At 34.6% G+C, this 17110-nt stretch overlaps 2 protein-coding genes across 17 annotated transcripts; both read right to left on the bottom strand.

Annotated features, from left to right (window-relative positions):
- Positions 1 to 1837: 1837 nt before the first annotated feature.
- LOC111311746 (ubiquitin-protein ligase) lies at positions 1838 to 12301 on the bottom strand. 16 transcript variants are annotated; one of them, XM_022911403.2, is made up of 19 exons: positions 11899 to 12294; positions 11755 to 11805; positions 11469 to 11589; positions 10904 to 11045; positions 10733 to 10782; positions 9861 to 9949; positions 9672 to 9777; positions 9399 to 9435; positions 9143 to 9294; positions 7931 to 8492; positions 7217 to 7498; positions 6480 to 6517; positions 5731 to 6078; positions 4872 to 5115; positions 4581 to 4636; positions 3669 to 3749; positions 3049 to 3093; positions 2868 to 2936; positions 1838 to 2132 (listed from the first exon to the last, which is right to left on the bottom strand). In XM_022911403.2, the coding sequence occupies exons 1-19, from the start codon at positions 12075 to 12077 to the stop codon at positions 1950 to 1952; spliced, it is 2835 nt and encodes a 944-aa protein (XP_022767138.1). In that variant the 5' UTR covers positions 12078 to 12294; the 3' UTR covers positions 1838 to 1949. The 16 variants fall into 16 exon arrangements, 10 of the variants coding, with proteins under 10 accessions (XP_022767138.1, XP_089615551.1, XP_022767136.1 ...); XM_089759425.1 differs by having other exon boundaries at positions 6480 to 6625; positions 7217 to 7420; positions 11899 to 12292; XM_022911401.2 differs by having other exon boundaries at positions 6480 to 6625; positions 11899 to 12291.
- A 466-nt stretch (positions 12302 to 12767) lies between these two features.
- On the bottom strand, positions 12768 to 16994 carry LOC111311745 (serine/threonine-protein kinase D6PKL1-like). Its single transcript, XM_022911398.2, has 3 exons — positions 16831 to 16994; positions 14362 to 16332; positions 12768 to 13776 (listed from the first exon to the last, which is right to left on the bottom strand). Exons 2-3 carry the CDS (start codon positions 16149 to 16151, stop codon positions 12930 to 12932), a joined length of 2637 nt encoding a protein of 878 aa, XP_022767133.1. The 5' UTR covers positions 16152 to 16332; positions 16831 to 16994; the 3' UTR covers positions 12768 to 12929.
- Between the last annotated feature and the right edge of the window lie 116 nt (positions 16995 to 17110).

Here is a 17110-nt window from a genome sequence, read left to right as displayed (position 1 = left end):
GATTTACATCTTAGTACTTAAGAAATTGAGGCCAAGAAATACAAGATAAAGTTGTTGCCAATAATTATATTTTCAAGTCATAAGAGAGAGATAATTCTCAACTTAATATCAAGGGAACTCACTTGATAGCAACTATAAACAATAAAGTTACAGTCAAAGAATGAATGATCTAGTTGTGATCAAAGAAAAATTTTCAATTTGAAAATAATTCTTAACTTGGTACTAAGAAGGTTCACTTAATAGCAAGTATCAATAATAGAATAGTGGCTAAAGAATGAGCGATAAAGCTACGATCAAAAATTGATTCTCAATTTCATACTAGGGAGGTGAATTCTTAACCCAAAAAGAAAGAGATCAAAGTCTACTATGTATTAAGAGATAATTTTTTTTTTCCATTTAGTACCAAGGAGATTAATTTGATTTCAAAGCATGAATTGTTAAATTACGGCAAATAAAACTTGATTCAACACAAGGATCACATCAATTTTGTATCTCAATTTGATTTTGAAAATTAATCTCATATACAACTAAAAAAAACTCTCAACACAATTTCGCTTAATGACTTTTTCTTAAAGTTATAAAAAGGTAAACATTTTCATCACTTTTGTAATATTTAAAACAAGAGCATGCATTAGAATAGACATTTGTTGGCTTTTTTATTATTTTCACATTAAGCTTTTTATCAATTAATTGAAATTCTTAAATGTGTATGCACTAAATAATAATAGTAAAAAAATCTTAGATAGTTGAAAAATAGTAAAATGTGAAAATTAAAACATTTGTAACTAATTAAACTTCTAATATAAAAGAATAAATATTCTAACCAAATTATTTCTCTACCATTGAGTATTCTTATGAGATTAGGATTTTTGCTTATATCATATCTCTGGTGAAGTTCTACCCTAAGCAATCGCTTTTTCAGTGGAGTCACTAAAATGTATAAGAGTTTTTTGTTAAGGTGAAGAAGTGTTGCAAATAAGTAAAACAAAATATGCTGAGAGACGATAGAGAGGAAGATTGAAACAAACCTTGAAATATTGAGTACAACGACAAGTGGTAATAAGTGGTGAAGCAAAATTGATTAGGAAAGAGAATAAGACTAAAAAAAAGATTTAGAAAAAAAAAATCGTAAAAAAAATTGAATAAATTTGTCAAAAGTCTCAAAAGTCCCTAAACGAGTTGTGGGAGGTTTTATATATGGGTCTTCAAAATAGGAGTTACATAACATGAGAATTGAATATGAATAATGGTAAATAATGAGATAATTAATTGTTATAAAAGATATTAATATATTATTTAATAAGAGTTTAATTAACTTTTTAATGATAAGTATAATAAATATAAAAGTTCACTATCTATTTTTTTTTTTTTAAAAAAAGCAAGAAACACTCATATTTCAAGAAAATGTTAAGAAAAAACTTTTTAACTATCTTCATATATGATCCACCAAGCTAGGCTTTCCCAAACATCCCAATAATAAAATTAACCCAAAAACTCTACCATATTACAAAATTATTTTTATTTCTTCATTCAGTGAAATAACATTTGATGTCTTTTATAAAATAACTTTTTATGAAATAACTTTTAGTAAAAGTTTTCATTATATCAATGTTATTTCTTAAAGAAATTGTTTCAAGAATAACTATTTCGTAAAGTAGTTTCACGAAAGAATTGTTCATTGAATAATTGTTCTATGAACAGTTATTTTGTTAAAAAATTGTTTCATAAATAACTGTTAAAATGACTTTCACTGAATTTTTTTTCTATTCTAACTTATCATCAACTTTAATAATTTCAGAGAAATTTATAAGAATAAAATATTAGTAACAAAATAAAGTATCCACAAATAATAATAATAATAATAATAATAATAATAATAATAAAAAATCAGTGTTGAGGAGTTGAGATTCAAAGTTTGCATTGGGTTTGATTCCAAAAGTAGACAAAGGCTATAGTCTTTCCTTCACCACTGTTCTAACTAGATTTCTGCTGTTCCATACCAGTACTAATGTCTCCCTATGCGCTGGCTTTGCAAGAACCTCTGCAAAGTGGGAGCCTGCATTGCATCTTCCAGACTTGCATCTCGCTATTTTCACACTTCTTAAAGAATACCTGTCAGACTCATCCTCATCCTGAGATAGATTTAACAATATCACAATTAGGGGTGTAATCAATTAAATTCGAACCGATATAATATTAAGCTCGAGTTCAACTCAAAATAAAAATAAAACTATTCAAACTCGCTCAATTAGAAATCAAGTTACTCAAACTCACTTGATTAAATTCGATTAATATATAAAAATAAACTCGATTCTTATATTTAACAAAATCTCAATTATTTGTGTTTAAGCTTGAACTAGAGTTTGAAAAATTTTATTAATTGAAATAACAAAAATATATTAAAATATAAAAATTTGATTAAGCTTGCGAATTACTTAAGCCAGATATAAAAATGCTCAAATTTAACTCAATCGATAAGTCAAACTACTTGAATTCGAGCTCGACTCAATAATAATCGAATCAAATTCGAGCTTTATTCCAATCGAATTTAAGTAGCTTGCAAATACTAATGTGTCATTTATACCTTTAATCACAATACAAAGTTAAGTTCATTGGCCTAGGATGAACTAAATTGCCCAAACAAACAAACTAAAGAATCATGATCATTTGTTTCGCTTCAATATCTGTCAGTAACCGATTAAAAGTTGTAAAGGATCATAGTAAATCAACAAAGCGTCATGAAACTTAATAAAGAGAATAGCAGAGACATTGACACTATGGATTAAGTAAATTTTATACATACAACGTCCAAACTTATTCAGCACCTGCAAAGTAATAACTGAGAAAAAAGTAGACTTTTAACTTACATCAGGAAGGTCAAAATCACCTTCACTTGCATCACACAAGTCTAGCGATACTTGCCGAAGCATCGGTAACTGTAGTTATCATGTAAGGCACGTTAATCTGTATTATTTACTAAAATGATATAAAAAGTAGTTAAATAAAGGAAAATGCAAACTAGCATGTTTATTTTGTTAAAGAGATTACCTTTAAAGCAGCATCAAGGATGAAGTTTCTTTGTACCCCAGGGCCCTGATTGAATAAAGGCAATGCGGTCAGCTATTGACGCTAAAGAATCCCGTGACATTAAATCTGGAAAAATTCAATGAACAATATACAGCTTCCGATTCCCATCTTAAGAACAATTGCCTGCTGCTAACATGCAATTAGAGTACATATCACTAACAGAAATTATGGTAATACCATATACATATGAGGCGGGTGAAAAACCATCCAATAACAGTATAGATCTGTGCACCTGGTCATGTCTGTCAACCACAGAACATTAGACAGACTGCTGACTAACATCTAACCATTTTGGGGATACATAGTGAATTGCAAACAGATTGGGGATTTTCGCTATATTCTACAAGGACATTAAATAGCAATTGCTCTTTTAAATTTTGAATAATATCATTAGAGCCATATAATCCAAGCCTCCACTTAAGATCAGAAAAATTATAAAAGCAACCATTTGATAATAAAATGTCTGCATTGAAGACTCAAGTAGAAATATGCAGCATAGTTACTGTACAAAATAGGCCCATATCTGACAACAGTAAATGTGCATGCAAACTACAACAGAATGAGCAGTGATAAATACTCACATTATGGCGCAGCAAGAGATCTTCAAGTGCAGTGCAGTTGAAGAGAGAAGAAATGCCCTTTTTGGTCAATTCACCACAGTCCTATGTGACAAAAGGATCAAGTCATAACATATACCATACCTTGCACAATGATTATGCACTTAATTAGATCATTCAATTCTAGGTATGAGAGTAAGAGAACATAAGGAAGCCATCAATTGGCATCAGGAAAGTACTCATATTGCCAGAAGAATATCATTTTATATCTTTAAAAAGAAAGAGGAAGCCATGAATTGTCACTTGACAAAAAAGCTAATACTGGCTTGGAGAATTTAACTCCGGATGCCATAACTTCATTCATTTAAGTACAAGGCCACATTTAAATAAAATTTTTTATCATTGCTTAATGACAACTACAGCAAAAAGACCTCTCCGAATTATAGAAACAATTTTGACCATACTTCCCAGTAAGTCCCGCAGCATTGCTGACATCCATGCATGCTCAGCATATACTATTTCAACTCATCAGTCTAGCCTCAATTATTTCAATTTTATAACATCCTATACCATCAAAAGTTTTGTCAAATAAAAGATCTTCACGCTAAAGTAAGTTGGGTTGAACATTTGGAAAGTGGTCATTGATCTTTTGTGATAAAGTACCAGTAAATATCATAAAAATGAAAAATTACAAGACATCCTCAACACGCATTCAGCCAGCAAGAGAAGCCCAAGGTAAAGTGTCCTTAACGTATTACATCTGTTTCTATATCTCTATACTTACAACAGAGATTGTTTAAAACCAACATGTAAGTATAGCACAGCATATTTTACACTGATGTATTAAGTACATCAAACCTTCACGGTGTCCTCTTGAAGAAAACGGAAGAACCAAGAAAATATTGTCCAAATTCTAGAGTACAGATCATAACAAACCTCTAGATGGATAGAAATCAAGCCTGGCCATCCACGTGAGATGATACATTGAGCATCTGAGGAAACAAAATAATAACACAGATAATATTGGTGACTGCATCAATCACTTACCTTTGTTATACTGAGTTAAATACAAACACAATATTTAGAGTCACATCAAAAACTCGTTATTTTCTGGAATCATATTGAAAATCTAACACATGAAACAAGAAAAGAGAAAAAAATGTCTAAACATTACACGTAAAGAATAGTAGCATGTCAAATGTATGTTTTAGAAATAACAACACTTACCTGAATTAAGAAGTTTGCATCCTAACAATGCAAGCTCAACCAATTTTGTACAGTTCTGAGTTAGAAGAACCAAGTCATTATTAGTCATCCAAGGAGTTACTCTTTCAAGCCTCAATTTCCGCAGACTTGGCATAGACAAGTTGAAGCTTGATATGGATATATCACCAAGACAGTAGCACAAAGACAGTGTTCGCAATTGCCTCAAGGATGTGATCATGTTGATTATGGTGCAATCAGATATTACCTACAAAGACCTTAATGATTAAAATTAAACAAAAATCTGTATATAAGTGGGTTCAACAATTATATAAAATGAAAAAAACAGATGCCAATGGAGTACACTCAAGAGTCAAGAAAGGCTAAAGTTTGACGTGCAACACACTGTTGGCCCCATCCTCAACAAATTTAACAAAATTAATGTACTTGTTATATCACAAATTTAAGAAATCACATGTTAATTTCTTCATGCAAAGGCAAGGAAAAGATTTGACCTAACATGGAAAAGAAAATCCACCCTTTAGAAGACATCTTAAGCATAAGAATACTATCCCAGTCAACAAATTTCCCAGGATATAAAGAAAATGAGGCTTTTCTTTCCCACACATAGGAAAAAGTAAATGCAAGAGAGGGCAGTTTAACCATCCTCAAAGAGAATCTCTACATGACATAGTCTTTTAGTTAAATCTACAGGCCGCGAAAAATTATTGCATGGTTAAATTCTCAAAGCGGCTAACAAGAAAAAGGAAACATGAGTGGATTTTAATCACTGAGACACTGAAAGCCTGGAACTATTGCACACAAAACCCAATAGGGATATAATATGTCACCCTGTAATATGCCAAAATTAGTTAATAGGTACCTGAAAATAAAGAACTAAAGACTCCAGCAAAGGACATATGGTAGGTAGTAATATCAGTGCATCTTCAGGTAATGTTCCACCCAAACCCACAGTCATTGCCCTCAACGACAAAATTGCAGGTTTTAGATCTTGTAGAGAAAAGTAAGAAAATCCCCATCCTAGAGCAATTTCTTCCAATCTGCACGTCTTTCCAAGGTCTGTTAAGAGTTCTCCACATGAATATGAGGAAGAAAATTTTGCCCCTTTTGTCTTATTTTCTGTCCAAAACAAATTTTTACAGCCTCTTGCGTTCAAGCACTTCAGGCCAGGATTTGCGCGGACAACAAGATTTAAAGCAGCACCAGAAATCTGAAATTTTGAGAGGACAATTTCCTTTGGTAAGACAACTGTGTTTTCATTTTACAGCATCTATTTTGGCGGAAAATCCAACAACACTGCATTTTATGCCTTTTAGACTTAGTTGCATAAGATGCCAAAAATATCTATTAGCCCACAACAAACTCCATATGAAGTTTAAGTGCATTGACATCAAATGCCTTAGATACCTAAATAGAAATTCAAACTCTATATGGAGAGCACATCTATTGATAATAAATCACATATCAGGGTAAGGAAAAGCGTATCAAAAAACAAAATTTGTTAGTTTGTAACTTATTCTATGCTTCTTCCATTTTTAAATGCAAAATCAGTCACACACTGATAAGAAAAAGAAAAGAGAGAAAAACAGGCTCAGTAAGTTGCTAACTAACCATTGTATTCGAAACATCAAGCATCTCCAAGAGAGAACCTGAGAAGTTACAAAGAGCATTGTCAACAAGGTTGGTGTCCCTCAAGCAAAGGCTCTTCAGCATTTGTGTTTGAGACAAAAGCTCTAGTAGAGATGCTTCATCAGCAGCTGTGGAAGAACAGACTACTCATATCTTTATTGGCATCAAAATAGCTAAACTAATTTTAATTGAAAAGATGAAAGAAAGAAATCAACTCAGCTAGATAATCATAACCCCTCTAACAATATGCATTAACTTCAGTGCAACATCTAAAGCTAGATCCTAGCCGATCAGATTTTTCCTCAAGTGAGTTTTCTTTGATGCCAATGTCCCCGTAAGGTGTGCGAGGTTGAACAGCGAACGAAGCCCATGTTACAGCCTCAAATTTAATCAAAGACAAAGAAGAACATGATAGGCTAGCTTAAGTCACCAAAATATGGCTTTATTAGATATTAGTTACACAAGCAATTTAATTGCATTGCACCCCTATATGGCTGCATCATCCATTTAATCATAATCAATGACATCCTACCTCAAGTGATGTTCTTCATATTAACATTAAATGTAAGGGGATCAAAATTTCAATTGACAGCAAAAGGCAGAGAAGGGGCAATGTAAGAAACCATAAACAAATAACTCAGGGCCAATAACTAGGGGGTAAAATACAGACTAACAGCAGTTCAATACATAATTCATTTAAAGGGGAAATGATGGCTTACACTTGCAGCCACCCATGTGCAGTAATTGAAGATTAGAGGCCAATGAATCCAAATGCATCTTTCCAAACTTTGCAGTCAGAGAATTACTAAAACTACGACTAGCAGTGCAAAGAGCTAGAATTGAATTCATTCCAAAAGAAGTATGACAAACTAGAATCGAGTGTAGCTTTGTACATCTTCGAATAAGATTTGCTATACAGACATCTGTCAATGAGATACACCCTTTAAGATTCAAATAACATAAGGAGACACAGAATTTTGAGAAATACTGCACATCTGAATCTGGAACAAACATTTGGGAAAACATTAGAACACTTGTCAATGAAGAAAAACAGAACATGCTAAATGAATAGGGAAAAGAGGAACAAACAGAATCACAAGTTGATTTAAATTCCCAAAACCATTTTATGGCTGTGTAAAAGATTCCCCGGTCAATGTTTCACTGTTAAAGAAAATATCAATAACAAAGACACTTCCAACATATTTGGACAACAATGAATTTTATCCACTGGTCTCCATAAGTGAAGTGGTGTATGTATGGAGTGTCTTTCTACCAAGGAAAATTATAAAATAGAAAACTGTATGCTAATGGAACTTGCTGAGGCCAAGAATAATCTCCAAATTGCCAAAGTCTTCTTCAGCAGAGCAATTATAACATTTTTATATTTAATTTGGCAAAACTGTTATCATCAAAGAAGCAGAAAAATATCTCACCACAGACATCGCTTCTGCCCTCCATTGTCAACTTTGTGATATTTGCTAGTGAAGGTCCCAAATGATAAGGATATGTCATCGAAAAGCTATGATCAACAATATATGGCCTATTTGGTGCCAATGGTATTACAGGTGAACTTGAGGTTGAGGATATAACTGAGACTTGTGATGAAATAAGTGGATTCATGTCAATGGTTATATCAACTTCAGATACCAAAGGACACTTCTGAACCAACTTATACAAAGTGGTTGTCCTGAAGTTCAAAAGATAAGCAGCTTTCACCTTTCTTAAACATGGAAATGACTTGGAAAAGCACTCAATTGCAACTTCAAGATGTAGCTTCAGACAACCCGATATATCCACCTCTTGTACTGCCTCAAAAGATAAAGTTGGCAGCAATCCCTGTGAGATTTGATATTTACTTCCATCAGCCTGTTCAAGGTTACTTACAGCTTCTTTAATACTTTTTCTCAATGCCAAAGCAAAACTATGGGTATTAGGAAGAAGAGACAAGAGCAGAATCATTGGTGTTATCTGTGGACAACCAGAAAGGTCCATTCTCTGCATGGAGAAAAAAATATAAATGAACACTCTTTGAAAATAAAGAAGACGTGTAACAACAAGCAGGTTGGACATAGATAAAGGTAAGCGATGATGGCAATCCCAGTTAATGGCATGATCTAAGAGTACTTGAGATCCCTACCATGCAGAATTCATTCAAGGCATCCATAATTCCATTTTCCATAAGTGCTGGAAACTCCAAAAGCTAATAAATTTTACGTGCACTCTGATAAAATATTTCAATGACGCTTATAAAAAATCCAACACAAGCATTTTGTTGCCTTTTCTCTCTTTTTTCCTTTTTTAAGTAACAAAGGTGTACACGAAGCTATGTGCCTCCGCAGCTCCAAAAGAATGGCAGTTTAAATACCCAGAAAAATGCATATGCTCTCAACAACAATTATTTATGCAGCCAAAGCAAGGCATGCAGAATTAAAAATCAATGCTTCAAGAAGTAGTAATTGCAGAAAATTATGCAAATTATGTGTAATAAGTACCATATACAAATGAAAGCCCTGGAAGAGCTAAGTTCTGACAATATCTCTTAAATTTGAAATCTGACAATATTTTTGGATTAATCCTCTTGTAAATCTCAAGTCAACAGATGGCATCAAGGGCCAAGACATCCATAAAGATAGAGTAGTAAAGACCTTGGAATATTCTGTCAGTCGAATCCTGAGATGACTCAAGTCACTGTCACCTAATGCATTTATTGATCCTGTGGTTGTAACTTTCATAAGTCTAAAAATTGAGTTGACACTCTCATTTGCAAGCTCAGAAAAACAGCCAGAACTTCTTTTCCCTGAAATATGAATTAATTTGAGTAACATATTTATTAGATTTGATGAAAAGAAAATTCAAATCCTATCATGCAATAAATAAAGCAACAACAAAACTGAGCATTACCTGAAGCAAACCACAATGGCAAAAGGCTAATGCGGATCTGCCCAACATCAATAATGAATAATTTCACAACATATCATAATCAAATAAAATCAATTGAAAATTTTACTCAAACAACAAGATTTTATCTTTCATTTTAAAATAACTCTTCATAATTAAAACTTTTGCATCTCCAGTGGAAAAATCTTATATCCATCCATTCTGCAACACTAGGATCTACTAACACAGAAATTTGATAAACTTTAAATCATGGAAATGGAAAACATAAGTCTCTACCTGTTTTAAAATGTCAGAAAATTCATTTTCTGTTTTACTTGATCCTTCCAATTGTTTTGTATTAGAATCAAGCCAAATGAATAGTGCATCGGAAAGGTGCTTCTCACTGTGGAAGTTCACAAAAACATCAAACTTCAGAAAATACTTTGTACAGGTGAATACTACAACAATTTAAAGGTAATAACTAACCTGTCTACTGTTAAATGGGGATGCTTAATGCAAAGTAACAATAAGTCATATGGCACATCTTCAAAAAAATTACTAGACATGGTCCACATCTGCAGGAAATGAACCATAATTAATCAACTTCTATTAAGGTTGAAACAAATGAATCACAAAACTCAAATGCACAGCCAAGCCAATGCAATAAAAGACTTCCATTAAAAATGATATGATGATGAGGATTTTATCATGATAAGACAGTCACGTTAGACCTTGCCATATGCACCAACCTAGGTTTAACCCCAAAGAACAGAAGCAAGTTGAGTTTAAAAAAAGCCTACAAAAGAGACAATAATTCAAATGAAGAATCAATCATAGGAATGTCCTATAACTTCATCTAAATTGACATGAAATCTTTAATTTAATCCTTTGCAAACATGTCTCCCTTGCCAGTGCAATGTCCTTTGCCACCATCATGCTAGCTTAAGAGGCTAAAGCAACCTTCCTTTTTTTCTCGAAAAGTGCACAGATAATAAGTTAAGAACAAAACTGAATGAGTGTAATTTTTTAATATTTATTCCTTTTCTAACTAATTGGAATCCTCAAGGAGACTGTTGAAATGACTAAGCTTAGTCTAACAACTACGAAGACCAGCTAATTCCCCCCAACTGTCATAATAATCAAAGTTGTTCCACTCATTAAGCAACATTCTATTACAGAGAAAGGACTAGCCAAATGATATGCAGCGTGTGTGTATGTGTGTGTGTGTTAGTATCAAAATTTCAAACGACATTTTGACTCCTCGATAGAAGATTTGATCAATCAGAAACTTGTAGCAAGATCACAAGCTGACCCTACATGGTGACTGCTCAAAAGCTGAATGGAAGTTTAGCACGTACAAAATTTCTTGCAAGGTAGCTTGCACATAATTCTTGAACAAAACCATTAGCTGCAACATATTCAAAACATATCTATTAAAGTGGATACATCATATTAACTTCAAATGTAATACCAACACCATGTATTTTCGTTCATTGCTAGTAATCTCTAAATACACAGTAAGTCCTTACCATGTTCTAAACCAAAATTCCATATACGAATCAGATCATCCAATTGTATTTTAAGTAGCCCAGGATCTTTGGACAAGGAGACCTCAGAAAACCAAGATTTCAACTGCAACAGAAGCATCTCCACTCCGAAATAAAGTGCAGCCTGGAAGGTAGTCAAGAAATTTAAAGACATGAGACATCCAACTTAATTTTTACAAATAGATATGATATGGTGAGTTCATACTTCAAACTTACAGCAATGTAAGTATTCTTTCTTTTGGATATTTTCATGTTGCAATGGGACTACATCTACATTTTCAGGTGATCCCGTTAGATATTTCAACGTTGGAGTACCCCATGAATAGAAATTCTTATTTTGTCTATGATGCATTGAGATGTAATAGCTTTAACACTTTACATACTATAAATTCAGCAACTAACAAGTTACAATTCTGATTTCCAAAATAGGAGATCGATAAGAAGAAAGTTATTGGTTCTTTCACTTCCATATAATAATACTAACAGTACACCGAGTGAACACCAAGAAAAATACTAGCAGAAATGTTTGGAGTAACCAAATGTTTACCTCGAAAAGAGGGATGAAATTCCTAGAAGTAATGTCTAAGGGGCAGCGAAACATACATCTAAGAACATTCAAAAACGTTTCCAATTGCCACTCGATTGATATGCAGTCCGAGCATGACTCACTGCACGAGTTGTGAACAAATAATTCAAATTCAAATAAGGTCATTAACCCTTAATTCCATTATTCAGTCAAAAAATTTGCAGTTAAAAAAATACTTAAGTAATTATGTATCAAAGGATTTACCAAGAATAAACAAAATTAAAATTTCTTTAAAAAATTAACAAACCTGAAACTTCCACTGAGGAGGCCACGGAAGTATGAAGATTCTTCAATAAGCCTACAAAAATATGAAACTCAACATTAAATTAAAGGTCAATTCATCCAAAACAGTGAGAATGAATGAAATGATTGAGAAGAAAATTGGATTTGCCTATTGCGATGAGCCTGGATTTTGAATGTTTGGAATGAGAGAATGGAAGGGAAATCCCAGTGGGAGATATCCGTAGTGGAAATAACGATTTCTTCATTGGAGATATCAGCTCCGATTTGGTTATTGGGATCGGTGCATACGAGAATAACGAACTCATCGTCGTCGGAGCTTGACGCCATAAAAGCGAACGAACTTGGCAAGGAGCTCCAACGGTAATTAATAAATAAATAAGCTGCTCCTTGATTTTACGGAGATGAAAGAAAATGAAGTTTCTTACCCATAAAGCAGCGCTTCAAAATTTTCCCTTGCCCTTTTCCAAAGCCCTAAGGCCCAAGGCCGAAGGGCAACCCTTTTTCTTATTTCTGGTTTCTTTCGTTCTTTTAAATATGGGTTTTTGTGTGATTTAAGCCCTAAATCATTTTTACAATTAGATATCTACAGAAAAGTTCATGATTAAATGTCGAACCTTACTTTTGTCAAACATTTTACTTCATATATTAATTCTAGTAATGATAAAAAGATGTGGCCAAAAAACATAAATAATATTGTGACATGTCATATTTTTAATAATCAATATTTGACACATCAACATTTTAACTATTGCAAAATGTTTGTCAAAAAATAAATTAGAGTACTTAATTGTGAAATTTTTTATAAATATCAAACTATTTAAAATAATATAATTCAAGAACCAAATTATATATTAACTCTTCAAAGATCAGTCCTACTTGACAAACATTGTCCTTTTAATTACTTCTAAAAAGTGATGAAAGTATGGATTGAGGGGAGAAAGATGGGTCGTCATCTTCAATTTGTGGGACAACTTCATAGTAACTAATTGCTGAATGAAAAGATTTCGGCGTCTGATATGACAAAATGTGGTGACGGCTTCAAATATTTTCAATTAAATTTACATTATGAGCTTCATATATAATTACAACAAGGGGAGGGAGATCTTTTGATTAAAGGGCTCAAGGTCTCATTATGGGGTGGTATCTTATGGAAACTTTCTCTTAAAGTAGATGTTTTCATCAAAACAGCTCAAATTCAAGGTGCTCTCCTGTAGCTTTACATTCCAAATCGTTGCTCTTTGTTTCCGGGCATATCATGCTCGGAACCTCAGATTCATAGAACCGAGGTAGTTCTGGTGGAACAGCACATCGAATCAAAGCCCAATTCAAGCCTTCAAAGAATGGATGTTGCTTGATCTCAGCTGCCCCTTTTTCTGTTCCCAGCCGATTCTCTGGCTCCTTTACCAACAGCCCTCTGATGAGATCCCTTGCCTGGAAACTAACAAAAGGACTGTCCGGGAACTTAAGGCTCTGTAGCAAAACATTAGCCAAAGTTTCTTCATTCCCTGCACCTTTGAAGGGTGTCCTACCATAGAGAAGCTCGTAAAGAAAGACACCGAGGGTCCACCAATCAACGGCGGCTCCATGACCCTCTCCTTTAATGATCTCAGGAGCCAAGTACTCATGGGTCCCAACAAAGGAATTAGATCTTGCATCAGTAGGCTCAGCCACAAGCTGTGGCAGTGATCTAACTTGTGCAGCGACGTCTGCCTTAGCCTTTCTCTTTGCTTTTGCAGCAGCAGGCAAGAACCTAGGACTGAAGCATGGGACTTGACAAGATGGTACGATGCAAAAGGGTTCTGCGCAGCTGGAAGCTGTGCATGGACCAGATATCCTTGCTGGATCCAAATTTGATGAAGATTTCAGGAGAGTTGGACTAACTGTGCATCTAAGTGAAAGGTCAAAATCTGTGAGCATTATGTGGCCATCTTCTCGAACCAGAATGTTTTCAGGTTTCAAATCGCGGTAAACAATTCCAAGCATGTGCAAGTACTCCAAAGCAAGAAGTACCTCAGCCACATAAAACCTGCACAATACATATATAACCAGTTCAGAGATATAAATAAGTCAGATTGAATGAAAAAATGAACTAAAGCATGGAACACTCTCATTCAACACACTAGTTCTCTTATGTCATACTACACCAGTCACCACAACAAAGAGAAGTAGTAAAAGCACCCAAGCTTGAGATTAGCATAATCAACTCAAAACTGATGTTAAGCAAGTCAATTAAGACAAGTAAAACTTTCAAAGATAGAATGACCCTAAAGTAAAGATAAGGAATCGTTCATTTGGATTTAAGGGGAATTCCAAGGTGAATTAGGTGGAAGCACCTATCATAGCCACATCTGAACCATTTCATAACTTGAACCATGTATGCTAGCAATGCAATGCACAACTTATTGTGCTTTAGATGTTGAAAGTGATCGAATGACCAGCGACATGCAAGACCAAAGTTCTGACTGTTAACATGACAAATCCAAACACGTTTTCAGAACTTAAATTTGAAGTATCTTACTTTGTTCCTTTTGGTTCTCAATTGTGAAGATATTTCAAACTATTAGAAGGTAATCCTAATTTAAATTGACTTGTCAAAGTCTAAGCATCTTACCTAGCTGCTGGCTCAGGAAAACATCTTCCAGGCTGCTTTTGCCGGAGGACATGCAGGTCTCCACCTGGACAGTACTCCATAACTAAACATGATAAGTTATCTGATGTGAATTGCATATATAAAGTAGGGAGAAAAGGGTGATCAAGCATCCTTAATATTTCTCTTTCTGTTTGGGCCCTTGGCATTTTCTTCCTTCTTGCCAAAAATTTATTGTCCATGACCTTTATAGCAAACAAGCAGTTCGTACCAATAAGCTCAGCAAGATATACCGTGCCAATATCTCCACAACCAAGCTTCTTTAAAAGATTGAAATGTCTCAAACCCAAGACTCCATCCTGCATCCCAGCGTGGCGGATGGCTTCCCACCTCACATCCTTTGACATGTGAGGTCTGTTACTGCAGCTAGACCCACTTAAATTGCTGTCATCACTGATGCTTGTGCTACTACTATCACCAAGGCTACTTGAACTTTGGGAGAAGTCTCCCTTTTCTCTTGATTTAGCGCTCCTTTTAGCCCTTGGACCAGCAGCTTGGCTTCTGTTAGAGTTACTTTCAGCCAAGGTTGGTTTGTGAACATCAGAATTCACATGCCTTGAGCTGACTTCAGCAATAATCCCAGCTGACTGTGACTTCACAGAATCTTGATTAGATTCATTACTTGAACTCTTCAGAGAGCACTGGCATCTCTGACAAACTAACTGACTCGCAGTGGAATCCAAGCTGCTATTAACTTCATTGAAAGCATTAGCAGCACATGCCACAGAAGAGGAATCCTGCTTTGTTTTCTTCTTGACAGAACTTTTGTTCCTGACAACTGTTTTGGCCACCCGCGGTGCATTTCTTGTTACCCTACTTACTCTGTTGCCATTTATTGAGCTAGAAGAAGCAACAGCATGCAGCCTGCCCTTTCCTCCCAACTTTGGTGTTGATATTTTTTTCAATAACTTGTTTGAAGTAGGCACTGTATTGTCCGTTTCTAACATATTATCATCAGCGTAAGAACAAGATGGAGAAGATGCAGAAGTGTGCTTCTCTTTCTGATGCAGCTCTGCTTTTGGTGCTTGATTCCCAACTTTTCTTGAGGCAGAAACATCAGTTTGAGTTGATGAAGGACTTCCAGTGCTAATTTGTCTGGTTGCAAGGGCAAATTGAGGTGAAGAATTAGCACTTTGGCTCAATGACTTATTCTTGAGAGCTTCATGTGACACAGCCATCATCCGAGAAGAAGCTGATTTGCTTTCTTCAGGCACCAAAGATATTTCAACCATGCTCCTCTTATCTTCTTCATCTCTGGGAAGACCAGATCCACTGGCAGTTTCAACGACAACTGAATTGAACAAACTTTTTATCCTTCCGGCTTCAGAGACCCCAGGAGAACTAGTTGACATTGATAACCGCTTCATAGCAGCCATTTCTGATGCCTTAGAAATGCAAAGATCCCTTAAAGCCTGCTTCAGTGACAACGGCTCTGAACCACCAATTCTCGGGGACTGGGGCATCCCCACTGTAATTGGTTTCTTCAAAGCATTTTTCTTTGGAGAGCTTGAGCTTGCGCCTCCTTGGTAAGAAACACTTAAACCTTTGGGACCTTTAAGATTGATAGCCTGAAAAAGCTGATTAATATCATCTTCTAGAGAATCCTTGTATCCCAGTTTCAGCACAGGAGGCTTTCGATCTTTTTCACCCACACCCAATCCATAATGTGGTCGGTATGCCCCTCTAGATTGTTGTGCGGGTTTAAGTTCTTCGCCCACTTCAACTATTTCACGAGTACCAGAATATGAACCCATTCTAACTGTTACAAAGTACTAAATTTTCTCAGCTGTGTCCTAAAACAAAAGTAATGATATCACCCTCCAAATTTATACTAATTCATGTTTCCGTTTGGACCAACTTCAAAGATCCGAATTCATAGCAACTTGTGACCTTTCTTTCATCAAAACAATTTTAAAGCTCATATATTCCAAGTACCTAAACAAAGTCACCAAATTACAAAACCATTAAAACCAGAAGTATATAGAAAGGCCACAAAACAAATTGTAAGGATATATGTATATCAATTGATATCAAAATATAAGCAAATCACATTAAAATAAAATTGCCAATAAAATTTTCTGAATCATTTTTCATTTTTTTACATTAGTTTTGTTTCCCTTCCAGATGCAATGGATCAGAAATTAAAACTAAAGCCAAATCCAAATTGCAAACTAAATTTTGTTCCATTTCCAGCTTAAGGAAAATAAAATTAAACTACAGATCCAGCAAACATACCAAAAACAAAGCCCCAACACCAAAAAAAAAAAAAAGAACAACTAAAAATCACAACAAACCCAAAAAGAGAAAGCTCAAACATCCTTAATGTTTCTTGCATGTATCAAATCCAACCCAAAAAAACAAAGATCCAAAATCCCAACAACAAAGAAACCAAAAGAACAAGCCAAAACTTGAATCAAGAGAAAGAAACAGTACCTTAAGAAAGACGAGAGAACTGAAAGCATTGAGGAATAGATTCTGGGACTAAAATGTGAGGAACGAGAAAGCTAACAAACCTATGTTTAGGGATTGAAACCCTAAAACCATTGAAGAACAAAAAAAGGAGAGAGAATAAAAAAACTGCGTTGGTTTCTTTCTTCTTTTTACTCTTTGGGCTCTGATTATTTTGAAGGATGAAAATGGACCCACCATATTTTGAAGTGTGTTTCACATAGTCTGTAGAAGCAGCGAAGGGGGAAAGTTTTTGGCAGGCTAG

This window comes from Durio zibethinus, chromosome 1 (genome assembly GCF_047325235.1).
Source record: "Durio zibethinus cultivar Kanyao isolate XHJ-2024 chromosome 1, ASM4732523v1, whole genome shotgun sequence".
Taxonomy (NCBI): domain Eukaryota; kingdom Viridiplantae; phylum Streptophyta; class Magnoliopsida; order Malvales; family Malvaceae; genus Durio; species Durio zibethinus.
This window is presented reverse-complemented; position numbering and strand designations above follow the sequence as displayed.

What these genes read in the sequence shown, in the direction of transcription:
- LOC111311746 (XM_022911401.2), bottom strand. Translation starts at nt 12,077, where the DNA reads ATGGCGTCAAGCTCCGACGACGATGAGTTCGTTATTCTCGTATGCACC. An exon ending in ATGCAAACTTCTTAATTCAG is followed by an intron (nt 4,637 to 4,871) that starts GTAAGTGTTGTT and finishes TTGTTTCCTCAG; the next exon opens with ATGCTCAATGTATCATCTCA. An exon ending in GTGATTTTGACCTTCCTGAT is followed by an intron (nt 2,133 to 2,867) that starts GTAAGTTAAAAG and finishes AATCTATCTCAG; the next exon opens with GATGAGGATGAGTCTGACAG.
- LOC111311745 (XM_022911398.2), bottom strand. Translation starts at nt 16,151, where the DNA reads ATGGGTTCATATTCTGGTACTCGTGAAATAGTTGAAGTGGGCGAAGAA. An exon ending in TTTCCTGAGCCAGCAGCTAG is followed by an intron (nt 13,777 to 14,361) that starts GTAAGATGCTTA and finishes TGTATTGTGCAG; the next exon opens with GTTTTATGTGGCTGAGGTAC.